We start from the raw sequence: 26,455 nt of genomic DNA on the forward strand, positions 1-26,455 counted from the left end.
AGTTGCATTTTTGTATAATTACTTTATATTTCTTATTGTTTGGGTGTTAATAAGTGCGCACATAATACAAAGTATTAAAGTTTTGGAGACAAAATTCTTGAAATATTGAAAATATAATTATTATTAATCAAATAAGGAGTACAAGAATTATAGATCTGAGTTTCTATACTATTACATTATACACAGTATTATTTACAAAGTTGAATAAATCTAAGTAATGTAAGCAAATCTGCACTAAACAAATTGACATTGTATGTTTTCCGTCTTCTAACTAATGAATGAATCTCTCATCCATGACACACCTGCAAAAGAAAAAAAAACAACACATCATCTAATGAACAATAACAGTAAAACGAAATTGAAGATCCTTACAATAAGAAATATATACACCATGCGATGATAAGAAAAATAAATTATAAAACAATTTTCATGAACAATTATAAACCAGAAACAAAATACAGAGTAATTTTATTTTATTTTTCCAAGAATTATCTGAAAATGAACCAACCCAACAATTTAGATATAAGTTAAACTCTAGATCAGAAAATTAATTTTTTAAAAATATTCAGATTCTAAACTTTTATTAACATTAAAATGACTTTTTGTTGGAAGAAAATAAGACAATACAATGAAACTTTCTCATTTAGATCTAAGAATATCAGATGGTAACCTAACGCCGTTGTCCTTTTGTTACCGCTCACGTCAGAGACGAACATCATTGAGTGAAGATCGAATTAAGCTGAAGATCCAATTAAATCAAGAAGCAGAACAACCAATTTTCACCAAAAAATCGAATTAAATGAACAAGCAGCATAATGTCAACATTAGCGAAGAAATCGAAGCATGGCTGATTTTCTTCATATTTCAATCAAAAATTAGTGAAGAAATCGACATTAGCAAAGAAATCATGAACAAATTAAGAAAAAACAGGGCAAAAAACAAATTACAATAAAAAATTAATGCGAAAAGGAGATTGGTACCTTGTTAGTATTAAGATCTCGATATAATAGAGATGACGATTCGAAGCTTACATTTCTCCATATTTTTTGAATCGCAAATATCGAATTGGAGAAGATAACGGGAGGGTGGAGGAAGTATAATCCATGGTTGATTTTCTTCAAGAGAGAATAGAATCGCAAGAAAATGAAGGAGACAAGATAAGAAAAGATCTTGAAAATGAGGAGATAATGTTAAAAAACGGCTAAGGGAATAATGGGTAAAGAGGAATTTAGGATATAAAGAAACCCTAAACTTTGTCATTCGTTGAGGTGGATTGAGTATTTCTGGGCTGGAGAATTCGTTAAGGCGGGCATAGCCCACGTATGTTCACTTCAGCATAGTCTCTTGAAGCGAACAATACAATGCCCCATTCAACTGCCTTAATCTGTTGGGGCGTACAACACCACGGCCCGCCCCAACATAGTCTCTTGAAGCGAACGTTTTAGAAACCCGCCCCAACATCTCATTAAGTCTTTGACCCGCGTTGACTTAGTGGTTGTTGAGGCACGGTTTAAAATGCCCCCCTCAACAAGGGGGCTGCAATAGGGGTTTTTTCCACTAGTGGCGTGAACAGTTTCGCAACGTGAGGCTTAGGCTAAGGGTTGGAGTCAATACTCAAAATATAATTGTGTGTTGTGTCCTTTTCACGTCGAATTTGGGGCTGTATTTATAGGGGAGAGTTCGTGGAAAGATAGAATTGCAGAGTTCTAATCCACAAAGAATTAGGAAAAAACACGTACCCAGGTATTTTCAGCGCCCAGGCCTGGGCGCCGAAGATTTCGGCGCCCAGAGCCAGGCGTTGAAAATAGGGTCTGGGCTGTTTTCTTAGTCAAATTCGGATTCCTGAAATCCGTAGTGTTTGAGACTTAATCGAGTCTTTTAGTGCGTATCAATTTCATGACGGAATGCGTCTGGGCCCGTTACGAACTCTAGGCTCGTTAGGATTTTAATTAATACGTAACTCTTATTTCCGAATCATATTAGGAATAGGATTCTCGCAGATTTCTATCTCATTTAGGATTTATGTTGGAGTGCAACACCTAATTCTGACAGGTTTCTATCTTTTATGACTTGCCACTTTTAGAAGCTACCCTTTACGGCAGTTACTATTTTTAGCAGGTTTCCCTAAATAGCAGGTTTCGGGTGAAATGAAAAGGGGAATTGAGATTCGTTTATTTTATAGGAGATGCGTTGTCAAGTGGAGATCTATGTTTTTATCATCGAACCTTTCCCTTTCGGGAATGGGGACAAAAGTAGGTGTCTACACTACACTTGGAAAATGAAGGCTGAGATAATGGAAGACTTTAAGGCGGGCAGACATGTGAACTGGACTCCAGAGGAAGATATTGCTCGGTTCAATGCTGCATTCGCCGAGGAGTATGTCCCCCCTGGTGCCGTTAGCGATGAGGAAGACGTTGAGGAGGGTGCAACAGCAACCAGCCCCAATGCCGAGACGGTGGCGGCACCAGGCGATGGCGAACAAGGGGAGAATGCAGGTCCAACAGATCCTCAGGAGTAGCTCTGTCCCCCCTCCTTAAAAATTAAAATTTCAATGGTGTTTTCTTAAACAATGGTTCGTTTAAACAATGTTTTTGTGTTTGGCCTTTGAAAAGGTCAAAAAAATATTAGGGTTGTGTTTCGTCTTAATGGCGGCAGCTCTTTGTGTGTTTTGGGCTTGTCCAAGGGGACAAGTCATGGCCTAAATTGTGTTTTGTAATATGTAAAGTCGTAAGATGTAATTTGTTTCCCAGGCATTTTGTATTGGCCAACATTTCCCAGGCATTTTGTATGGCCCAATTTGTAAGATGTAAATCGTAAATGTAAGCGTAATTGTAAATGGTTTCCCATGGTTCAACAGGATTTTTGTAATGTATGTATACGCCTTGAAGTTGTTCCAAGATGGATCATCAAGATTGTTTGTTCTGCAAGACGAGCTAGAGGCGTCAAAGTTGACCGTTGAGTGTGCCAACGACCCTCCGATGCTTAAGTCAATAATGGTAATAAAATGGACAAATAAGAAGAGAGAGGATCGAGTTGTTGAGTTACTTAGCTGGTTTGGGAATCATGGTTGTTATCCTCTGCATAGGGATTACGACGGGTTCGTGTTGTCCCCCGTCACGGAGTCGTCGGTTTGATTCCAGCAACAGTGACTTGTTCATCTCTGCAAGTAGGGTGTTTGCAAAAAAGAAAACATACTTGTACACAATGAGTTAGAGACTAGAAATGATACAACTTTAAGTGTGTCGCGTTCCAGCTTCTCGGTATTGGTTTTCCATCTCTTTCTGCCAGTTTGTATGCACCATGACTCGTACATTCTTGTTGTAACTTCTTGCAATATTTCGTTGGTATGACGCAATTTTATCCTTGACAGCGTGATGTTGGAATCTCGACTTCAGGTGGGATCGCGGCTTCACATCCGAACAGTAATGAAAATGGAGTGTGGTTGGTTGCTGTTTTGGGTGTCGTCCTGTTGGACCATAGTACCATGTGTTGGTTGGTGTTTGAGCCAATGGATATATGGGTCTCTCTATGATGTGGGAGTTGGTAATTGACTTGTGGAAGGTTGTTCATTGACTGAGAAGGTCTCTTTTGTGATGGTTGGATGCATGAGGTGTAAAATAGAAAAAATGGGTTAGTTTGGTCGAGTTGATGTTAGTTTTGCTAGTGCGTCGGCTTGGGTGTTTTGGTCTCTTGGGATTTGCTGGAGGTTGTACAAATCAAATTTTTTGACAAGTGCCTTGGCTGTCTCGAGGTAGGCTTGCATCTTGGAATCTTTTGCTACATAAGAACCGTTAATTTGACTAATAATCAATAATGAATCACAGCGTACCTCAAGTCGTCGAATGTGAATGTCGCGAGCTAGCGTCAATCCTAAGATCAGGGTTTTGTACTCCGCTTCGTTGTTGGTAGCTTTAAACTCGCAGCAGAAAGATAGTACTATCATGTCCCCTTGTGGCAAATTTAACACGAGTCTTAGCCCTGTCCTCCGTATGTTGGAGGATACGTCAGTGAATAGTGTCCATGTTGGTGGGATAGTGTCGTCTTACAGCATGTTGACGTCATGCTCGACTTCGTGTTGCATATTTAGGATGATGTCGTAACACCCTAACTGTACGCCCCATTTAGACATCCTGCCAGGTAACTCAAGTTTCCTCATGATCGACTTCATGGGATAGTTAGTTCTCACAATTATAGGATGACATTCAAAATGATGGCGTAATTTAGTAGATGTTACAAGTAATGCAAGTACAAGTTTTTCAAGATGTGAGTACCTTGGTTCGGCGCTAAGTAACGACTTACTGAAGTAGAAGACTAGTAGTTTCTTACCGTCATCATCTCGTGCAAGGACTATGCGGATTGTCGACCTATGACTGCGAGATATAACTGCAGCTCCTCCTTGTCCCGTTCTTCCTGAGTATGTCGTAGAATAGTTTGCATTTGTCGGGTATGTTGTCGATCCATGTTGACCACATGAAGTCGTCAATCTGTTCACCTTTGTGTGTTATCGCGTTTAAGATGTTAGGCTATTGCCTATGTGGTTACATCTTTTAACGTTCTCCTTATTTCCACGTTAGTGTTGTATATACAAATAAAAAATAAAATTGTAACATGGGAGCAATGACTTGTGTGATGAAAAAGAGTGTAAGATATACAGTTTTGCGTATGTCGCGTGTTCCACTTTCTTGGAAAGAGTTTTCCGTCTCTGTCTGCTATGCTTTTGTTGATCTCGACAAGCTTCTTGATGTATTCCAAGCTAGTGTTGTCGTCATTGACAGTGTCGTCAATCATCATCGACAATGTCGTCGGACGTCATCGGCAGTGTCGGCGGACGTCATCAATTTTATACCTGCAATCAAAGTCTTGTGTGCGATATTATCACGAAAAATAAATCATATAATTGCATTGTTAGTTGTAGCATTATGATCAACATTTAAGATCATGAATATGAGTAAAGTATACTATCTCGTCCCCCTGTGGCAACTTCAAGAAAGTATTTGAGTTGGAGTTAGCCACAAATAAGATGTCGCGTGCCAATATCTGATGCCGGATATTTGTAACGCCGTGATGAATTATCCCTATGTTCTTGACATTCTGGTTGTGTCATCCTCATGTCGTTGACGTCATCTTGTCGTTGTCAGTCAATCACATCGTCATGATCCTCTTTCCAAACTTTCTTTTGCAGAGACGTCACTAGCTAGTTGATGTTGAGCCAGCACTGCCTCGACATGGAGTTGGCATCAAGAGACGACTTATGGGTGTCGCAACATTAACCCTTCTGACGACATCATTGGTTTGGGATCTGTGACGAAAAACAATGACAACATGGTCTTTTGTATATCTCGTTTGCTTAGTCATTTGAAAAGGCGAACCTGTTCACAACAACACTAAGGAGAGTTGTTAAAATAACATGAATATGAGTTGAGGCTTATCTCTATTATCCGTCGAGGAGCATTGTTTTCTGTTAAGAATCTCCAAGCGTCAATGTCTCGTGACTTGAAGTGGTGTTTTCCAAGTTGTCCCTCATTTCCGGTATGTCGCTCACTTGGTGGATGATGATGTCATGACTGCCACCTGCCACAAATTCAATGGAACCAAGCGAAACAATGAGTTAAATCTGATAGTAAGGGAATCCAATACCCATTTTTTGTCTCTTCAAGGATTGACGTCTTCATGAAGGCAATCTAGTCAGCTTGCATATATATGACACCACTTCACGAACTTGTCACGTCTGGGATGTTTGACGTCACTCCACACTCTAATGTCGAACTGTACTTTGACGACGACACAATCTCGACACATCTCTATCGATGCGCGCTCCAACATCGTCTCGTACTTTGATGACGGCATTGTCTCGTCACATCTTCCTTCGACGTACACATGTTAGGTTATGATTCATATGACAAAACATAAATCATGCGGAAAAACCATAAAGCCAGGAAAGCATATTATTTACACATAATCATTTAGCATAGTTTAGATGCATACACTTTGTTGCGTGCCCTCCCTAGCTGCGCCCGAACCGAACAAGAACAAGTCTTTAGGACTCCAAGTGTCGTCCCTCCGTAGATAGTCCACAGCACGTCCGGATCCGCCTTAAGCTTGACCAACTAGAATCGCCCTTAAGGTTGCTTAGGAATTTCGGCTATTTTAGGTGCAAGTGTATGGCTGATTTTTTCTTCAAAATCTTACCTTTAGAATACTTCAATTGTGTCTATAAATTATGACCCTAGGCTCCTATTTATAGAGGTATGGAAAAGGAATTATAATCCTACTAGGATTTGGATTTATTAATTAGAATCCAATTTGAACTCTAAATAATAAACTTAATCTATTAGGATTAGGATTTAATCATATATCGAATCCTGATAGCTTTAGGATTCGTATAGCACGCACACGAGCATCGCACGAGCACCGCAAACTCGCGCAGGCCTTGCGGCCCACGCTGAGCGCACAGCGCTCGGCCCATGCTAGCTGCCTGTGTCCGCGCGCGCGCCCAAGGCCTTGGCTGGGCCTGGCCTTACGCTGGGCCTGGTCGAGGCTTGGCGTGTGATGGTGATGCGTGTGGCTTGCTGGGCGATGGCCTGGCTTCGTGCTGGGCCTTCGTCTAGCGAGCCTCGTCCGATGCTAATTCGTAGGATACGCTTCCGATTAAATTCCCGATTCCGGAATTCATTTCCGATACAAACAATATTTAATATTTCCGATTCCGGAATAAATTTCCGATTCCGATAACATTTCCGATTCTGACAATATTTCCGTTTCCGGCAATATTTCTGATTCCGGTAATATTTCCATTTCCGATAATATTTTCCGACACGTACCATGTTTCCGTTTCCGGCAACATCTACGACTTGGATAATATTTATATTTCCGATACGATCCATATTTCCGTTTCCGGCAATATCATCGTTTCCGGAGTATTCATTTCTTGCTTGTGACGATCTTAGCTCCCACTGAAACCAAGATCCGTCGATTCCGAATATCCATAGATGGAGTATTTAATGCCATTAAATACTTGATCCGTTTACGTACTATTTGTGTGACCCTACGGGTTCAGTCAAGAGTAAGCTGTAGATTAATATCATTAATTCCACTTGAACTGAAGCGGCCTCTAGCTAGGCATTCAGCTCACTTGATCTCACTGAATTATTAACTTGTTAATTAATACTGAACCGCATTTATTAGACTTAATATTATATGCATACTTGGACCAAGGGCATTATTTCCTTCAGTCTCCCACTTGTCCTTAGGGACAAGTGTGCATTACTTAATTCCTTTGTCGCTCGATGCTTGCTCTTGAACATAAGGTAAGAGTTGTCATCCTTATTATGTCCAGAGGTGTTTCTCGGTTTCAGAGTTCAACTGATCAAATAAACAGGTAATCATAGCCTATGATTCATCCGAGCACGGCCATGCATTTTACAGTTTCTAGCTCTCCGAGTGGCCTTGTACAACTTTTAAGCATCTCATCCCGATTTATGGGAGGACAATCCCAATCTTGCGATCTTGAGATTAGACTTCGTTTGATAGGTGACTACCTGAGCGTTGCCTTTATAGCCTCCTTATACGGTGCGACGGTTGGTCAACGTCAAAGCAACCAGTTCTCAAACAAGTAATCTCAAATCACTCAAGTAATCTCAAATCACTCAAGTAATCTCAACGTCTAATAATTTTAATGAAATTTACTTATGACAGATTTTCATCTCTTACAGTAAAGTTTTATAGGTCTGTCCGATACTACTCTTCCCAAAGTAAGTATCTATGCAAACGATTACGACATTGCCATGTCCACATAGTTCAAGAAACAGAACTACTAGTCATCTTGCATTCTAGTCGTCTAACGTTTTCTATGCGTCCATCTTTATAGAAAACTCCGACCAGGGACCATTTTCAACCTTTGACATTCAAGTTCACTTGATAGACATTTCTTAGTCACAGGACTGGTCCTGACAGTCTATCTTGAATATATCGTCAAATTTGAAGGGACTCATCATTTAATACTAAACCAAGATTAAATGGAATATGAAAATTTATTTCATATATGATAAATGTTCAACCCCAATGTTTTACAACCATGGGCCTCGAACCCATCTTTAAAACAATTCATGGAATTCAAAGCTATGCTTGATTTCCAATGCTACAATGTGAGTGTTGCTTCTCACTTGTTGCATAGGTTTAGTTATCATGCTTTGCCAATCTTGATATCCTTTTCTCGAATGTTCTTCGAGATATGATGATAAGATCTTCTGAGTATGTTTGTGATCTAGTCTGTCCAGCGACAAGAGTGGTTCTACGCATTTTTCAATGAAGAATCATCAAGTCAGCAGACATGTGATCTACCTAAGTTCCATGAAGAACTCATTAATACAAACAACTCTATTTTATTGCTTCTTAAGCAATAAGTACTTCTACTTCAACTGTTTAGGTTGCTAGTGATTCTTTGGTTGGATTTACTTATCCAAGCAGTTCACAGATATGTGGAAGACTTTCCAGCTGTATCTTAGAACATAGAAATTAATATTTAATTTCCCACGCAACAACTCATGGTCTCCAATCCATGTTGCCATTTCAAAACACGATGCTCTATAGCTCGTCCTTGCCAATGGTTAACTCCAAAGGGATCTTGATTGATCCTTTACCAGTGTTTATGCGTGTAGCATCAATATTTAGCATATCTTTATTTCCTTGAATCAAGAACTAATCCTATGTACCTTTTCAAGTACCATAAGTTTTTCTTGATTTCATTCTAGTTGATTTTCACTTAGATCAATAGAGATTGGTATATGTTCGTCATGCCTAAAGTCATACGATACGTTTTTGGCGATCCTCATATTATATCATACATGATAACTTCTTTTGCAGAATAATTCCCAATTGAATTCTATTCATGTAACTTTAGCTCATCTAGTTTCAGTAGATACTAAATCCAGCTAAATTCTTTGACATATAATATAGGTTAAGAATCTATTCAGATCCTTTGATGTTTAGCTTAGTAAATGCTTATACATAGTTCAAACATTCTTTACTTAGATTTATTCACATGGGTCGAATATCTCCAATGGAGTCTTTCGTGTTTGATTTAGTAAATGCCATTACTTAATCCAAAACAATATCATAAGATCTTTGTAAATAGATCTTAATACCCAGTATGTACTAAGTTTTGCCTTGGTCCATCATTGATGAATAATTTCAAACCTAAGTCATTAGCATTTGAATGTTATTTCACAATAGAGAGATATGTGTGTGATACACATAGGACCAATTAAGTTTTTATGTACTCCCACTAAACTTCTTATATATCTATAAGAATCATGTACATTTTATGAAACTAAAATACTTATTAGCTTCACTAAAATACAATTCCAATTCCCAATTGCTTGCTTAAATCTGTACTTAGATTTCATAAGCTAGCTTTCATTTTCAAGCATTTATTTGGATCCACAAATCCTATGACATACCATGTACATAGTTTCTTCCAACATTTGATTGAGGAATACGTTTTGTCATCCAATTGCCATATGTACCAATATGCAATCATTGCTTGAATTATAGACTTAAGCATTACGATTTTGCATGAGGTTTCAACACAATCCGCACCGTGAATTTGCTTGTAACCTTTAGCAACTAATCTAGCTTTGTGTGTGAACACAATTTCATGTTTGATGGTTTTTATTCTTAAAACAAACTTGCAACCAATCGGTGTGAAACTATTCTTGCAAATCAACAAAATTTCAATTTTGTCATCAAAACATTGAGTATGTTTTATGGCCTCTAACCATTTAAAACATTGAGTCTATATATGGCCTCTAACCATTTTAGGGAATCTAGGTTTCGTCATAGCTTTCTTACAAGTCACAAACTTATTAATCTACATGATAATAGTTTGACTGCAAGTTGTAGGTTTCTTCACTATCTAATAGAAGAATCTCATAGTTTCATTGACCCGAACTCTATGTTTCTTCACTATCCAATAGAAGAATACCATAGTTCCAGTGACTTGAACTCTATGCCTACTTGAGTATAGAACATTAACAAATAGAATATCAATAGCCACTTGAAAGTCCTTTGAGTATTCTGTTCTCCTTGAAGCACTTGTAAAGTCTTCTAAGAGATGTCTATTCTTTAAAGCCACTTCTAAAGTCCTTAAAGAATAAGCTCGGATTTTCTGAAGCACTTCGAAAAGCCTCCGGAATGTCCGTTTATGTTTGTTGTTCGCCTCGAAGACTTTCGAGGTCTATTTTCTCCCACTTGTCATTTTGGAAACGAATCTCCAAAAGGACATTATTTCGAGCAAACAAACATTATGTTCTCAAAAAATCGTGGTAGAAACAATACCCTTGTGTCTCATTTGAATAAATCACAATGAAACATATATCTATACTTGGGCCCTAGTTTGTTGAATAACAAACACTAAGCTCCCACTGAGTTTAGGAACTCTTTAAATATATTATGAAAAGATATTCTGAAATTACTTTTCAATAGCTTTGACGAATTTGGTTTAGTTTGGTGGTAGTTGAGCATTTTGTTTTAGAAATTATAGGAAAATTCTTTATGATTCATCATTGATCGAATCAAGTACTAATTGACTTCGATCATTCCAACTTAGATATGCCATATCTTATGGAGCTAGATCGTGAAATTACATTACACAATCATTGATGATCATATTTGGTCTCAAGTAATCATTAACATGATCTAACCTAGATCTTTATGATTTCTTGCCAAGTGGGACTTATACTTCTGAATCTTTGAACTAGCCAAACAGATTCAAACTTATATCACATTGAGTAAATAAACCTATATTCACTCAAACCTGTGTGAAATAATAAAGTCATAAAACCTTTCTTTAGCTTTGAACTCTATCGTCTAGGCGTTCTAACAATAGTTTATATCTTTTGTTACTTTCAACAAGTAAGACTAGCTTGTCTTGAATTGATCTAGAAATCAATGAACTTTCAAAAGTCCATCAAAATAGAGCTTTTGAATGTTAACTTGTTGATATGGTCTAAGCAACAATGCCAAAGATTAGTGGAAATCAAATCAAGGGGTTGATTTGAACCTAGTAAAGTTTTTATTGTTAAAGAGTTGTTTGTTTTAATCAAGCATATTGACTCAACCCGTAATTGACCATTTCATTCAAATAAACAAACAAACAAACATTGTTTTTGTTTTTCTTGAATGTGAGTCTTTCTGTGTTTGAAAACAGAAATTTAGGTATGCTGATTATGGAACAAAATAGCCATTAAGTTCCAGCCTTTGAAAGGACTTAAAACAAACTAGATGACCCTACAACTAATGTAGCATTTCCATGCTTCATTTCCCACTTGTAGGCCATTAGTGTAGCCTAGCTTCCATTGTTTGAGTTATTATCGAAGTAAGAACCTCAAGCGGTATATGATACCAAGGAAGTTTGATTGCTAGGTCACTTTTCTTTAAACATAAACTTATAGGTATAAACGGAATCGTAAATTCCTTTCATTTGTTCCTTGTTTTCCTATTTCTTGTACCCTTTCTTATAGTCTTAAGAATTGAATTCTTTAGTGTTGACTTTTATACTTTGTTAGACATGTCCAATGTCACTCCAACAAGGCTCTTACCATTTAATTTATGTTGAATATTTTGTTTCAACTAGATGATCTTACCAGAAGCTTCTAAAGTTCTCTAAGCATCAATTTATTCGAATGTCTAGGGACTAGACTCATTCGAGAATTATATGGAAAAAGATTTTAGGTTGTTAACCATTGGTAAAGCTGAGCGTTTAAACTCAATGCTTTATGATCTCAAAACTACATTGTATTTTGAATTCACAAGCACCAATTGGTTTGTCATTCGATTTTGATACTCGAAAACAACCATAAAAGTCGCTATAAGAAACGTACATTTTAAATTGCTCACTTTCTCTCTTTTCCGTGAATCGTTCTTGGATTCACTGCCAATTGAGGAAATTTACTGTTACCTTTCTAAAAGGATTTACTGCAGTGCAAGATATTTAATTATAAACAATAATTAAAACATACATTGAAGCAGGCAAAGTCTAAACATTTATCATGAGAAATAACTTGAAAATTAAAGCAATCATGCAATTTAAACAAGTTATTGGAATTTTATTCGAATTTATTGTTCCTGCAGGTGTGAATAAAATGATTCCAAGACCCTAAAATCCATTGAAGAATTAAGAACATTATGTATTTAGACTCAATTCTAAAATCTATTAGGTAAGAAAAAGCCTTTTGCTAATAGTCTAGAAACTACTCTTGGTTGATAGGTACGTCTAAGAACTTATTAGGTAAACCTGTCGATTTTGCCACGACATAAAAGGACTCCTTACTTATATCGTTGAGTTTCACCAAAACTAACATGTACTCACAATTATTTGTGTACCTTACCCCTTTAGGACCAATAAGTAACACCTCGCTGAGCGAAAACTATTACTAGATTGATGTAAAGGATATCCAAGCAAGTGTTTATTTTGGCATGGCACCTTTTAACTCAATTTTTAAGTTTGGAACTTAAGGCTCTTACTATGTTGGTTAGATTTTAAGTGAACTAAAATCCTTAATCATGCAACATAATCAAGCCACAATCTCATGCATAATTAAGACATATTTAAAGCAATAAATAACTTAAAGCATGCATAAGATAAATGTGATCTAGTATGGCCTGACTTCATCTTGAAGCTTCAACTTCAAAGTCTATCTCGAAAATGGTAACTTCGTCTTGAATTTCACCGTGGGAGGCGCCATTTTCTTCAAATAGGATAAGCTATAATTAAACTAATTACAACTATTTGATGGTACGCAGACCATATTTGAATTGAAAAACAAATTTGGTGCTTTAGACCAATTACATTCAAATTAATGGTACGCAGACCATATTTTCTATCCTATTTGGGCCATACTAGTCACTCCATAACCTGCAAAACAGTACATATACAATATATACCATTCACCCATTCATTATCATGAATGGCCCACATAGCTGGTTAGTAAAACACGTTATGCATCATATAAATATTTGCAGCAATTAATTAAGGGCACCAATAATCTACCAATTATTCAGTCCTTATTAATTCTAATCAAGTTTTTTAACCTTAAAGGATTTGTAGACCTAATCAAGAGTTTATGACTAAAAATGCTCCCACTTAAACCAATAAATTCATATGCTTTACTAATTTTAAACATAAAAATGTATTTCTAGTCTAACCGGAAACATACAAATTTAATTAAAATTTAAAGCTCATATAAATTTATAATCGAATCCATTAATTTAATTTATTTCAGTTGAATTAAACGAATTTAAATTAATTCAAGATTTAATTTTAGTAACATAATTAGTATAAATAAAATTTATAATAATTATAATATTCAAAATTAAAATCCAAGAAAACAATTTAAATTACGAATTTTAAAATTAATTAAAATCGTTTCCGAACTGAAAATTAAAAATTAAATTCAAAACGCATCAATCGGGTCAAGACGAGGCCATGGGCTTGCGCCCATGCCTCGTCGAGTCCACGAGGCAGCATCGCCCCTCACGAGTGATCGCACAGCAAGGCACGAGCAGCTGCCACGCGCAAACGCAGCAAGCCGAGCCACGCTTGCGCGCAGCATCGCTCGCTGCTTCGTAGCGCAGCAGTTGCTTGGCGAGGTTGGGCGAGGCAGCGCTCGTTGCTGCGAGGCACCCCTCGCTACCCGCGCGCGCGCGCCTGCCTTACTCGCTCGCTTTGCTTCTTCGCCCATCCACCCATGCATCATCGCAGCACTCGACGCAAGGCAGGGCTGCTGCCTTGCGCTCGCGTGCTACTCGCCTTGCTCGCTGCATTCGTATCGCATGGGCGACGAGCTCCCTTGCTCGTCGTCGCATGCCCGCACTATACAACACCCCTTAAGGGTAACATGTAGCATACATTGCTTTGTGCGTGCAAGTTTTATGAGCGAATTGCATAAAAATTAAAACTTTTATTTCCAAAATTAATGACAAATTAATAAATCATATTAATTTCATAATTTTAGGGCGAAAAATCGAAAATTTATTAATTAATTAATTTCCGATTAACATGGATTCAAATCTAGGTCATAAAATTAAAATTTTAACATAAATTAACAATTTTTATGGTGGATTTTAATCATGGATACCTAATTAAATTATTAATTAATCATGAAAATCAAATCAATTCTAAATTATTCGAATTTCAACAAATTAATCATAATTACAAATTAGGTTGTATAATTAACAAGTCTAAGCATTCATAATTGTTAAACATATACAGTAGGTCAATCAAAAACTCAAGATTTATCAACAAGAATCGCAAATACTTAATTTAACATCTTAAATTTACAAACTTTTGCGTACGAAAAACTAAAACCTCCGAAAAGTCATAGTTAGGCTTCGAATTTGGGAATTCTGGCTTCGGCCGAAAATTACTAGTTTTGTCAAAATTTTAGAATGCCTTTTACATGCGGAATTGACACAAAAATCACTCGATTTGGATGAGTAACGAAGAAACTGCCGAAAAACTGCGTACATATAATTAAATAAACGCAATTTGCAATTAATTAACAATTACGAAAATTAATCACCCCTTTTAATTCCTTGCAAATTTGTAAAATTTAACCATGTTTATGCAATTTAGATTATGAAAATAATAAGAGGCTCGTGATACCACTGTTAGGTTATGATTCATATGACAAAACATAAATCATGCGGAAAAACCATAAAGCCAGGAAAGCATATTATTTACACATAATCATTTAGCATAGTTTAGATGCATACACTTTGTTGCGTGCCCTCCCTAGCTGCGCCCGAACCGAACAAGAACAAGTCTTTAGGACTCCAAGTGCCGTCCCTCCGTAGATAGTCCACAGCACGTCCGGATCCGCCTTAAGCTTGACCAACTAGAATCGCCCTTAAGGTTGCTTAGGTATTTCGGCCATTTTAGGTGCAAGTGTATGACTGATTTTTTCTTCAAAATCTTACCTTTAGAATACTTCAATTGTGTCTATAAATTATGACCCTAGGCTCCTATTTATAGAGGTATGGAAAAGGAATTATAATCCTACTAGGATTTGGATTTATTAATTAGAATCCAATTTGAACTCTAAATAATAAACTTAATCTATTAGGATTAAGATTTAATCATATATCGAATCCTGATAGCTTTAGGATTCGTATAGCACGCACACGAGCATCGCACGAGCACCGCACACTCGCGCAGGCCTTGCGGCCCACGCTGAGCGCACAGCGCTCGGCCCATGCTCGCTGCCTGTGTCCGCGCGCGCGCCCAAGGCCTTGGTTGGGCCTGGCCTTGCGCTGGGCCTGGTCGAGGCTTGGCGTGTGATGGTGATGCGTGTGGCTTGCTGGGCGATGGCCTGGCTTCGTGCTGGGCCTTCGTCTATCGAGCCTCGTCCGATGCTAATTCGTACGATACGCTTCCGATTAAATTGCCGATTCCGGAATTCATTTCCGATACGAACAATATTTAATATTTCCGATTCCGGAATTAATTTCCGATTCCGATAACATTTCCGATTCTGACAATATTTCCGTTTCCGGCAATATTTCCGATTCCGGTAATATTTCCATTTCCGATAATATTTTCCGACACGTACCATGTTTCCGTTTCCGGCAACATCTACGACTTGGATAATATTTATATTTCCGATACGATCCATATTTCCGTTTCCGGCAATATCATCGTTTCCGGAGTATTCATTTCTTGCTTGTGACGATCTTAGCTCCCACTGAAACCAAGATCCGTCGATTCCGAATATCCATAGATGGAGTATTTAATGCCATTAAATACTTGATCCGTTTACGTACTATTTGTGTGACCCTACGGGTTTAGTCAAGAGTAAGCTGTGGATTAATATCATTAATTCCACTTGAACTGAAGCGGCCTCTAGCTAGGCATTCAGCTCACTTGATCTCACTGAATTATTAACTTGTTAATTAATACTGAACCGCATTTATTAGACTTAATATTATATGCATACTTGGACCAAGGGCATTATTTCCTTCAACACATGCTGCCACTGACTCGTACTTTGGTGACGACATCGTCTCGTCACATCTTCCTTCGACGTACACATGCTGCCACTGACTCGTACTTTGGTGATGACACGGTCTCGGCACATCTTTGATGACGACACGGTCTCGACACATCTTTTGATGACAACACAGTCTCGACACATCTTTTGATGACGAGGTGGGTTTGTACTCATATTGGGGAGTGGTGGCGATGGAGGTTGCGGATCCGATCTGCGATTGTAGGGCTTCATACTCCTTTGGAGGAGGCTAATGTGTTGCTCCATGGCCTTAGGACGACGAGTAACATCATTGGATCAGATTGGGAATGCGGACATGGTGGAGAAGTGGGTTATTTTTAATGAACGGATGAGATTATCAGGCTATTCTTGATTGTCATCCCCACGGTGGGCGCCAAATTGTTTTTGACAAATTCTACCTACGTTCGAATCCGTCGGAGGGAGGGGGTGCTAACAATCCGAATAAGCAAGATAATATAAAGATGATAAGAACAAGGATATGAAACTCTTACAGAAAAAGGGGGAGATGAGTAGTTTATTATATGAAGTGTGAATGTATATGAATCCGTCTCTACAATGAACAAATAACATGCTATTTATACATGAGTAATTCAATTGCAATCATAAAAACCATCATTAAACCAAGGAGTTATTGCATGTAACCCCCTAGCCTTAATGATTGTAACATCCCCTTGATTTCAGCCTTGCATTAAATTTCACCATTGCTTCCAATGTTTGTAACCGCTAATTTACTTTAGCCGTTTTCCTTGATCAATGCCCATAGCTTTTATTACTGTCTTGATGGTTGTCATATGACCCTTTGAATGGGTCTCCCTTGCCACGTCACGGGGACGTTATTTTACCGCCCAAACACTCATCATTTAATACTAAACCAAGATTAAATGGAATATGAAAATACATTTCATATATGATAAATGTTCAACCCGAATGTTTTACAACCATGGGCCTCAAACCCATCTTTAAAACAGTTCATGGAATTCAAAGCTATGCTTGATTTCCAGTGCTACAATGTGAGTGTTGCTTCTCACTTGTTGCATAGGTTTAGTTATCATGCTTTGCCAATCTTAATATCCTTTTCATCATCGAATGTTCTTCGAGATATGATGATAAGATCTTTTGAGTTTGTTTATTATGTGATCTAGTCTTTCTTACTTCGATAGTGGTTCTACGCATTTTGCAATGAAGAACCATCAAGTCAACAGACATGTGATCTACCCAAGTTCAGTGAAGAACTCTTTAACATAAACAACCCTGTTTTATTACTTCTTAGGCAATAAGTACTTTTACTTCAACTGTATAGGTTGCTAGTGATGATTTGGTTGTGATTTTTTATTCGAATTGGAATCAATTGTTAGATTTTTCATAAGCTTGCTTCATTTAAGCATGGATTTTAATTGTATTTTGATCTAGTTGCATTGACATTTGATCGCATTGTTGCTAGGGGTTCCTAAATCTGGTTGTTTATTGTAAAAAATTGGACAAATTTTGTATTGAACTTTTGTTGTCAAGTTAAATTGTGTGAAATATTGTATACCATAGGGGCATATGGTGAAAACATCAGAAACCACAGGGGTATCTGGTGAAATAAAGTTTATGAAATACATGGGTATCTGGTGAAATAAAGTTTATAACGGCTATTTAACGGCAGGGATAAGTCATGCAAGAAAATGAAACCTCGGGGATATTTGGTGAACACTTGAAACTATGAGGGTATTTGGTGAATAAGTCAAACATCGAGGGTATCTTATGGAAAATCCGTAATAAAAAAACTCCAGAACAGACCAGATAATACCAGACCAGATCATAACAAACTAGATCAGACCAGACCAGACCAACATGAATCAAACCTGACCAGACCAGCAAATTGAAAAATCAGACTAGATTAGACGAAGAGAACAGAGCCTAGATCTTTAACAATTCCCGGTGGGACTGTGGAGTAAATTAATAAACCAAAACTAGCTGTATAGCCTGTACTCTGTAGAACTAGGAGTCGTGGCTCGTGAACTCGTCGTGATGGTCGTCACTCGTCACATAAGTCTTATTCAGTGCGCCTTTTGCTTTCCCTCCTAAAACCAGTATTTTCTTCATTTGAACTGATTCCAAGCTTTCAAAACACTCAACAATGGCGGTTCCAATCAAGTTCTACTGGTTTTCCTTCCTTCTTCTTCTTCTTCTTCTTCTCTTCATCGTTTTTCGACCATTCGACTCCAACTCTTCCGCCGTCAATTCTTCATCTCCTATCTTTATCGACGCACATTTCGCGCTTCGACGCTTGCTTGAAGTTCCCGAGCAACACATTCTTCACTATGACTTCTATCGGTACAGTTGCCCTAATGCTGAAAGCGTCGTCTTCCAGTTCATGCAGAATACTGTCACCGTCGATAATAGGGCCGCCGCTCAGCTTCTCCGCCTCATGTTCCATGATTGCTTCATTCAGGTCTTTCTGTCTCATCTTCTTTGATTTTCGCGTTTCATTTTCGATTTCTTGAGGTTATTTTTGTTAATTATCGATTTAATTGAAGAATTAGGGTTTCTTGATGTATGAAATGTTAAGCTTGTAAGAGATGGTGTAATGTGCTGAATTTTGATTGTTATACTAATAATTTGTTAGTTAGGTTTTCCTGATGATTGAAATGGTATCGACTATCGAGCTTTGTGATTTGACCACTGTTGTTGATTCTTCCGCTTTGGAATTTTTGGGTTTTGAAGTTACTATCTTATGTGAAATTGAGATTCAATGTGTGGAATGTGAAATTCTTGGCGTTTTGTGTTCGTTCAGTCTGACATTGGAAATTTTTGGTGATTATATTGTTGCCTAGGGTTGTGATGCGTCTCTGCTTCTGGATGATAGTAATGGGAACCCAAGTCATTCAATTGAGAGGAATGCATTTCCGAACCAATCGCTCAAGGGTCTCGAAATCATTGACAGCATCAAACAAGCATTAGAAACCGAGTGCCCTAGTGTTGTGTCATGTTCGGACATCATTTCTTTGGCCACTAGAGATGCTGTCATTTTGGTAATCATCTTTTCCTTGTAATTCCTGTCAGTTCATCTTCGTGGTGTGTAAATAGGGCAACTAATTGGAAACATTGTGTTGTGTTTTGGAGATCTGTTATTGAAAGAGTATCAGTTTGGTGCTTTTAATGGTTTATGAAGATGAAAATGCATATTGGATAATTGTGGGAATGTTCATGAGGTATTAGAAAATAGTTGGTTCATTGATCTGTTTGCTACAAGTGTATATCAGCTTACTTGTCTACTGTTCAGTACTGTTCAGTACTGTCATTTGGCTTAGGAAGTCTCTAGACTTTCTCTATCTCCGCTCTCAAGTTGTTTATGTTGACAAGTCTAACTATTTGTTTCCCATTTCTGGTTCACTAAGCACAGCTCGATGCATTTCAACACTGATTGTCTTAAGTTGTTTGCAGCTTACCTTGGATATGAGTCATATGATTGTGTGTCTCTTAAGGAATCTTATGCTCTGTTGTATATATGTGAAATATGATTCTATCAGTGCAATCTGTTCGTCAACCTTTTACATTTGTTGTAGGTCATTAACCATTTAGCATACATCCATATTAATCTTTTTTCAGTTTTTGTAAAAAAATTCCCCTGTTATTGATGTGCATGTAGTAGTGGGCTTTATCTTTATGGTCTTATAAATATGTGGATCATGAAGTTCAAGCATGTTCCCTTTCTTTGTTGTAGGCATTTTTCTTTTGGCTCATCTTCTAAACTCTTCAGTGCATATTTCATTTTGTAGAAGTTACATTTTATGAGGTGTGATAATGCGTATTTACTTGTATAGTTGTATAAGTTTTTGTTGACATTTTACCTTTTGCGTTGTAGTTGATTGTGATCGAGCTTCTCATGCATAGAGGCTAAGCTCAGCTATTGATCAATTCAAATTATGCTGTTAATCCTTGAAACATATTTTCTTAATGATGTCAAGTGCTACAAATATTCCCTGCTGACTCAAAAACTGCTCACTTGTCCAGTATTGTTATTTTGGATGTTCTTATCTTGATTTTATTGGGAGGCCTTTTGTCCATTATAATTCAAGGTAAGTAAATGTTGTGCATTGTTGTGGTTTGCAGTCTGGAGGACCTTTTTTCCCTATCCTCACTGGACGAAGAGACAGCCAAATGTCATACTTTGATGAAGCGAATCAGGAGATACCAGGACCAGACAGTAACATAACAGAGATGCTGAATATGTTTTCGCAGAAGGGTTTCAATGAGAAAGAAACTGTCAGTCTACTGGGTACTTCACCTTGATTGCCCTTTTGTCTCTATCGTGACTTTAATTTAGAGTATGATTTCTTAGTTGATGTACTTGGTTTCCCTTTGTTGATCTTTCTTGACTTTTTGGGTACTTGAAGGGGCACACAACATTGGAAAGATTGGGTGTGAATTCATTCAAAGTCGATTCTCCAACTTCAAGGGTAGTGGAGAGCCTGACCCTACAATTCCTGAAGATTTCTTGCTTGAGCTGAAAAGAATCTGCAATCCAAATGCATCTCCCAGTCCTTCTCCATCCAGACTTAGGAATTTGATAGAATCTGCCTCTGGGCTGCCTTTTCATCAGTCTCTGGCGCCATTTATTTTCTCAGGGTCTGGCTTTGATTCACATTATTACAAGGGCTTGCTTATGGGACGGGGTTTACTCTATGTAGATCAGCAACTGATGGCAGATCCCAGGACTGCTAAGTTGGTTGAAGTCTTTGCATCAGATGATGGTTCAACCTTCCGCAGAGAATTTTCCAAGTCAATGCTTATGATGTCCAATCTTGTATATCTCACTGGCTCTCAAGGTGAGGTGCGAACCAGGTGTTCATTACCAAACAGCTTTTGATGATTGCAGGTTCACCAATATCTCAGTAATTTCATAAGATGCGTCCTCGATTTCCTCCTGCTCAGTAAACTTCTGAACTAGTTCTTATGCTTATTACTACTCTTAGTATGTGCTTGAAGAGGTAACTTGTAGATCATATAGAGCCTCTTCTGGGAAAAGTTCATATTTCCGGCTAGTTCTGACTGACAGGTCTAGATTTATATACGGTTTTCCACACTGTAACCGATACAACTATTACGTACAAATCCTTGATGTACTGTTTCTCATCAGTCATTGTAGAGGTGCGTTTCTGTGTAGATTATACAAACTCAGGTATACATTGTGGTTAAGATTCACTTGGTTGATAAGTGCATATGATACGTCTTTGTATTTGTTTGATTTTCGTGTGGTTTGAAACAGGGTTAAAACTAGTCAGTCTCCCGGTATTTATTGGTATGATTGATCGTGATCTGATACAGTTGAATCATCACTGCTACTAGCTGATATGATCATATGAGCATCTATTACCTAGCATAAATGTTATTTTCTGTTCAGTCTGAAATTCACTTGGCAAATATGTGATGTGAAGAGGTATTAATTAATATCATATCATACCCATATTAATATTACGAGTATGATCTTCCATGAAATTATTGATCCAATCTGGGCTATAGGCTAGAACAGCCCAAACTGTGATACTGGGTTTGGGTTTATGTGCCCACCTACCTTTTATTACAAAATAATAAATGTTGCTTAAAAAATCAAAAGATCCCTAAACACAGATTTTGTACGCAACCCCTAATTCAATTCCCCAGAAATTCACTAAATTAGTAAGCTGGCACATTCCAGAATCCAGACGCTTCATCCACCCCTTTAAATCTTAATTAACCAAATATTCCAGTGCTTTGATTTTTATGTACGGAGTATATAGTAAATGACTAAATATAGTTAGGATAAACTTGAACATTTATTCATACTAAAAGTAAAGAAGAGAGTACAACAAAGGGAGAAAAGTGGTAAAATAGAAAATGACACAGGGTGAAAACACACCAACAATGAATTAACTCTTCCCCACCAAAATGAAAATAAGATGTATATACAAGTTTGGGATACCTCAACTCAACACCTCTCTAATCTCTTGATGCATATTGGAAGAGTTAACACACACCAAATAATCCTCGTGGTAGCCAAAAACCATGCTTTTGATGAGGAATATCGGAGATGAGAATGTTGGACGTACGATTACATATTTGATGAGCTCCTGAATGATCCAAGAGCCTTAACAAAGCCGGCTCTCAAGATGTACTGGTGGTAGATGGCAGCAATGGCGGCCCCAATCATTGGTCCGACCCAGAAAATCCACTACACATTATGATAACAAGTTAGTTAAGGAAGCAAAATGATAACAAGTATAATATATACTTCGTATGTAAGAGCAATATATATATACCTGATCAGCCCAGGCTTGTTTGCTGTTAAAGATAACAGCGGCTCCAAAACTTCTAGCAGGGTTGATACCGGTGCCAGTAACTGGGATAGTAGCCAAGTGAACCATGAACACGGCAAATCCAATTGGAAGTGGTGCCAACACCTATAATAATATAATATTAATTAATTTGTTACAAAATCATCAACCATTTTGTATAAAAAATGAATAGAGAAGAGAAGACTAAGAAACATACAGGAACGTGAGAGTCCCTAGCACTGCGTTTAGGGTCAGTGGCAGAGAAGACGGTGTAGACAAGAACAAATGTGCCAATGATTTCAGCAGCCAAACCAGTTCCCTTGCTGTAACCTTGAGATAGAGTGTTGGCACCACCTCCATACTCGTGGTAGTATGCGCTTTGGAAGGCTTTAACCAGCCCAACACCACAAATGGCTCCTAAGCATTGAGCCACCATGTAAAGAATGGCCCTTACTAGACTTAGTTTTCTCGCCAACAACAACCCAAATGTTACCGCTGGGTTAATGTGCCCACCTGTTCATTGTTCAATACAACAACCCCATTTGTCATTTTGTCAATTCAACATTGAAACCAGTTCAGTGCTATTATCCCTACTTATTCCGCAATTTGGATTATACACTCGGGTGCACAGTGCTCATGGTGCACCATGGAGAACATTTATTGAGTATCTAAACAACATGAAGAATGATTTCAATGTACATATACAAATGAAATATTTGCAATATATGTACTATGGATTTGAACTATATGTTCATTTAGTATATGTTCTATGAATATGAATGATATGTTCTTTGCATTTGAACTATATGTTCTTTTAAAAATGTGAGCATTGTGCACCCGGGTGTATAAACCATATTTCATTATTTTGGGTTCTAAACTTGATCTTTACCACTATGACAAGACGCCATTCAGACATTATTCTGTATGTTCTAAAGTTGGTTATTTATTGAAAATAATGTTCGTGTCACATTATTCAAACCAAGCTTTGACAAATACTACTACTCTCAGTACTCTGTATAACATTATTATTCTGATATAGAAATAACTTTTCAGAACAATCAACATCTATCCTATGCATTTACTGAGAATAATGTGTGGTTTTGGTTAAACCATTTAATTTTTGTATACCAAAAGTCCAAAAGTAAGAGTAATCATCATTACCATACCATATTATCAAATCTTTTCTATCGTGCCAATTTATAATAATCAAACTCTGTAATTCTTAATAAACTAATTTGTTCAAGTTACACTATCAACGTGACAACTAATATGAAACACGTAGAGGTTAAAGGATCTGGAAAGTGATAAAAGGGGAAATTAAGACATACCAGAAATACCAGCAGTACAATAAACAAGGACAAAGATCATGCCACCAAAAGCCCAAGCAATACCAAGAATACCAACACCACCACATTGATCAGTAGCATTCTGGCTCTTATGACCAATCACAGTCAATACTGTGATGTACAAAAACAACATTGTTGCAATAAACTCAGCTATTAAAGCTCTGTAAAATGACCATTTCCCCAACTCTTCTCCATCAAACAAAGGTGATGGTGGAGGGTCTTGATAGTCTTTTGCTAACTCTCTTCTGTGATCTCCTCCTACTTCTATGTCCTTTCCCATTTTCTAAACTTTTAGAAAGAGAAACCACAAATGTTTTAGAGAGAGAAAGAGAAAGAGAAAATCAGGGTAGCTAGTGAACTCTTAGAACTTAGAAGTGATGGTTTGTCATATGATGGAGGAGGAAGCCTATTTATTGTTGGAGTTTGAAAATAGGTTTAATTCCTTTTTTTTTTAGTTAATTAAAAAGTTTACTAATTTTTGCCGCCCCATTTTAGTTTCTTTTTATATTTTAATTTTCTTTTGAAAAGTTATCTTCTCTTGAATTTGTTGGTGGTTTACTTAAAATTTATAGTGGGACCCACCTCTTTCTACCCCTTTCTTGATCATTCACCATACAATAATACTTCTATTTCTTAATTACAAAATCCCATCAGAAGAAAAATAAAAATCAAACAAAAAAAAAAAAAATTTAAAAATAAATTATAGCTTCTTCCAAAGTTAGTAGCGCACTCAAAGTGGGCAGTGTAGTACCAATTTCCTGTTGGTTCAGTGGTGAATGGTGATTGGGGCTGAACTTGCTAGGGATAACTCGTATTCGATCCCCCGCAATAACAATTGGGAGGGAATTGGAATCTATCCACTCAAAACTCGTCCCGAATCCGGATTAGCCCTAAGGGTGAACCGGGTGTTAACACCAAAAAAAAAAAAAACAAAGTGGGTAGTGTCGTCATTTTTGCCTTGTATTTGTGGTTTATTAATTCATCCCTATCTTTTTCTATATATTTTCTTGTGGTCTATGTTACATACTCTGTATTTTGGGATCTCCTAGCTACAGAATTATATTTTGTTGGAATCTCAATCGAAATAATATCATTATTCCTTGCATGTGATATTAGCCCACTTTGGTCATTTTCATTGAATAGAATCACTTGATTTTCAAGTGATTGGAAAATTTATTACACATCCATTTTTCTTATTCGTCGTTTTTAGATTATGGATGTAATTTTTTTTGATAGTTTAAGTTATCCAACTAAATATTAGTCATTTTAATGAAATAATAGAATAAGAAATATAAAATATGCTCATGATTCGAATCTATTACCAATTGTATGCATGTCCCCAACTTTAATCAGTAGGCAAAAGTCGAGGAAGTATAAATCAATATTTGATATGTCTTTCAAGATACATGTTATTGGAAGATGTACCCCAAAGCTTGGATTATTCTTGATTTACTCAAATGTGGTACTGTTTTTAGAAGAACGGTCAAATGTTGGATTATTTTTTACAAATTGTCCTAAAAAGAGTTATTATATGATATAAAAGAGTAAATATTTCTATATGATAGAACTATTTACCATATGATACAAAACAATCAATATTTTTGTGTATATATACATAATTAAATAATTGGATTCTTATAAAAAAAATGGCATCAAAAAGTTTTTGTATGACCATTAAAGTATTTGTATTACATATAAGTACAACTATATCAACTTAAGAGTTACTATATGATAATTGTAGTAAGTAGTAACTATGTCACATATATTAATAATTATATTGTTAAAATTTACTTTATGACTAGTAGAATAACTATATTACATATAACTACAATTATATCAACGTAAGAGTTACTAAATGGGCCGCGCATTTTTTTTAAATCACGTGAACATTACTGGTCCATGTCATCTTTAAATGGTGTAAAATAACTAAAATACTCCGGTCCACACTAATAATAGCATGGACCTGGTCCATGCAAGTGAGATTGCTAAACTAAATTCCTAATAAAAAGATAAGTACTCCATTCGTTCTTGTTTATTAGTCATTTATGGAATATTGAACAATCCATTGAAAATACACATTGCATGTGAATCTCTAAAGAATCTCACCCTGTGGGTAGGAGAGAGAAAAAAATTAAGAAAATATGGGTAGGTGGAGTGTTTAGTGTTGTTAAATTAGAAAATAAAGAGACCACTTGAATATTTATTTGGGATAAAAAGGGAATTACAATTGTAATACTTCGTATAAGGTTAAAAGGGGAATAATTGTTGAACAAATAAATAATTATTCTAAAAGGGACTAATAAAAGAAAATATCACAATACAAAAAGAGGACTTATAAACAAAAACGGAGGGGATAGGATAATGTGGCGAAGTAGCTTGATTTAATTTGGTTGGAGAAAAAAGTGGAGTATGAGATGAGTCTTGAATGAGTCTTGGATTTCAAAATTGTAGGAAATAATACCGTAAAATCCGAAAATGATAATAAAATGTGGGCCGAATATTTGATGTATGTAAAGCTACGACGTGTTATAAAACACTGTCTTAGAAGCAAAATTCGCCCCTACTATGGTGCAATCGGAAACGGCGATGCCCCCAAGATTTTACACAGCGTTCCTCCGAAATGTGCACTCAACTAAGGAGGAATTTGAACTCATAATAATGCTCACAATGTAGGTGAAGAGAAGAGAAGAGAAGAGAGAGTTAGAATTTTCGGTGTAAAGAAACTGATTATAAAGCAACCATTATT

General features: G+C 36.9%; 2 protein-coding genes and 1 long non-coding RNA gene across 3 annotated transcripts; 1 reads left to right on the plus strand and 2 right to left on the minus strand.

Moving 5' to 3' along the window:
* Positions 1 to 103: 103 nt before the first annotated feature.
* Positions 104 to 1,117, minus strand: LOC130460827 (uncharacterized). Its single transcript, XR_008920936.1, has 2 exons — positions 981 to 1,117; positions 104 to 302 (listed from the first exon to the last, which is right to left on the minus strand). It is a non-coding gene; the product is annotated as an uncharacterized lncRNA (long non-coding RNA).
* Positions 1,118 to 18,028: 16,911 nt separating this feature from the next.
* LOC110798241 (putative Peroxidase 48) lies at positions 18,029 to 21,297 on the plus strand. Its single transcript, XM_022003416.2, has 4 exons — positions 18,029 to 18,501; positions 18,884 to 19,081; positions 20,163 to 20,328; positions 20,447 to 21,297. Exons 1-4 carry the CDS (start codon positions 18,187 to 18,189, stop codon positions 20,917 to 20,919), a joined length of 1,152 nt encoding a protein of 383 aa, XP_021859108.1. The 5' UTR covers positions 18,029 to 18,186; the 3' UTR covers positions 20,920 to 21,297.
* Positions 21,298 to 21,846: 549 nt separating this feature from the next.
* Positions 21,847 to 24,094, minus strand: LOC110798242 (probable aquaporin PIP2-1). Its single transcript, XM_022003417.2, has 4 exons — positions 23,692 to 24,094; positions 22,581 to 22,876; positions 22,349 to 22,489; positions 21,847 to 22,260 (listed from the first exon to the last, which is right to left on the minus strand). Exons 1-4 carry the CDS (start codon positions 23,987 to 23,989, stop codon positions 22,141 to 22,143), a joined length of 855 nt encoding a protein of 284 aa, XP_021859109.1. The 5' UTR covers positions 23,990 to 24,094; the 3' UTR covers positions 21,847 to 22,140.
* Between the last annotated feature and the right edge of the window lie 2,361 nt (positions 24,095 to 26,455).

The sequence above is a fragment of the Spinacia oleracea genome, chromosome 5 (genome assembly GCF_020520425.1).
Source record: "Spinacia oleracea cultivar Varoflay chromosome 5, BTI_SOV_V1, whole genome shotgun sequence".
NCBI lineage: Eukaryota > Viridiplantae > Streptophyta > Magnoliopsida > Caryophyllales > Amaranthaceae > Spinacia > Spinacia oleracea.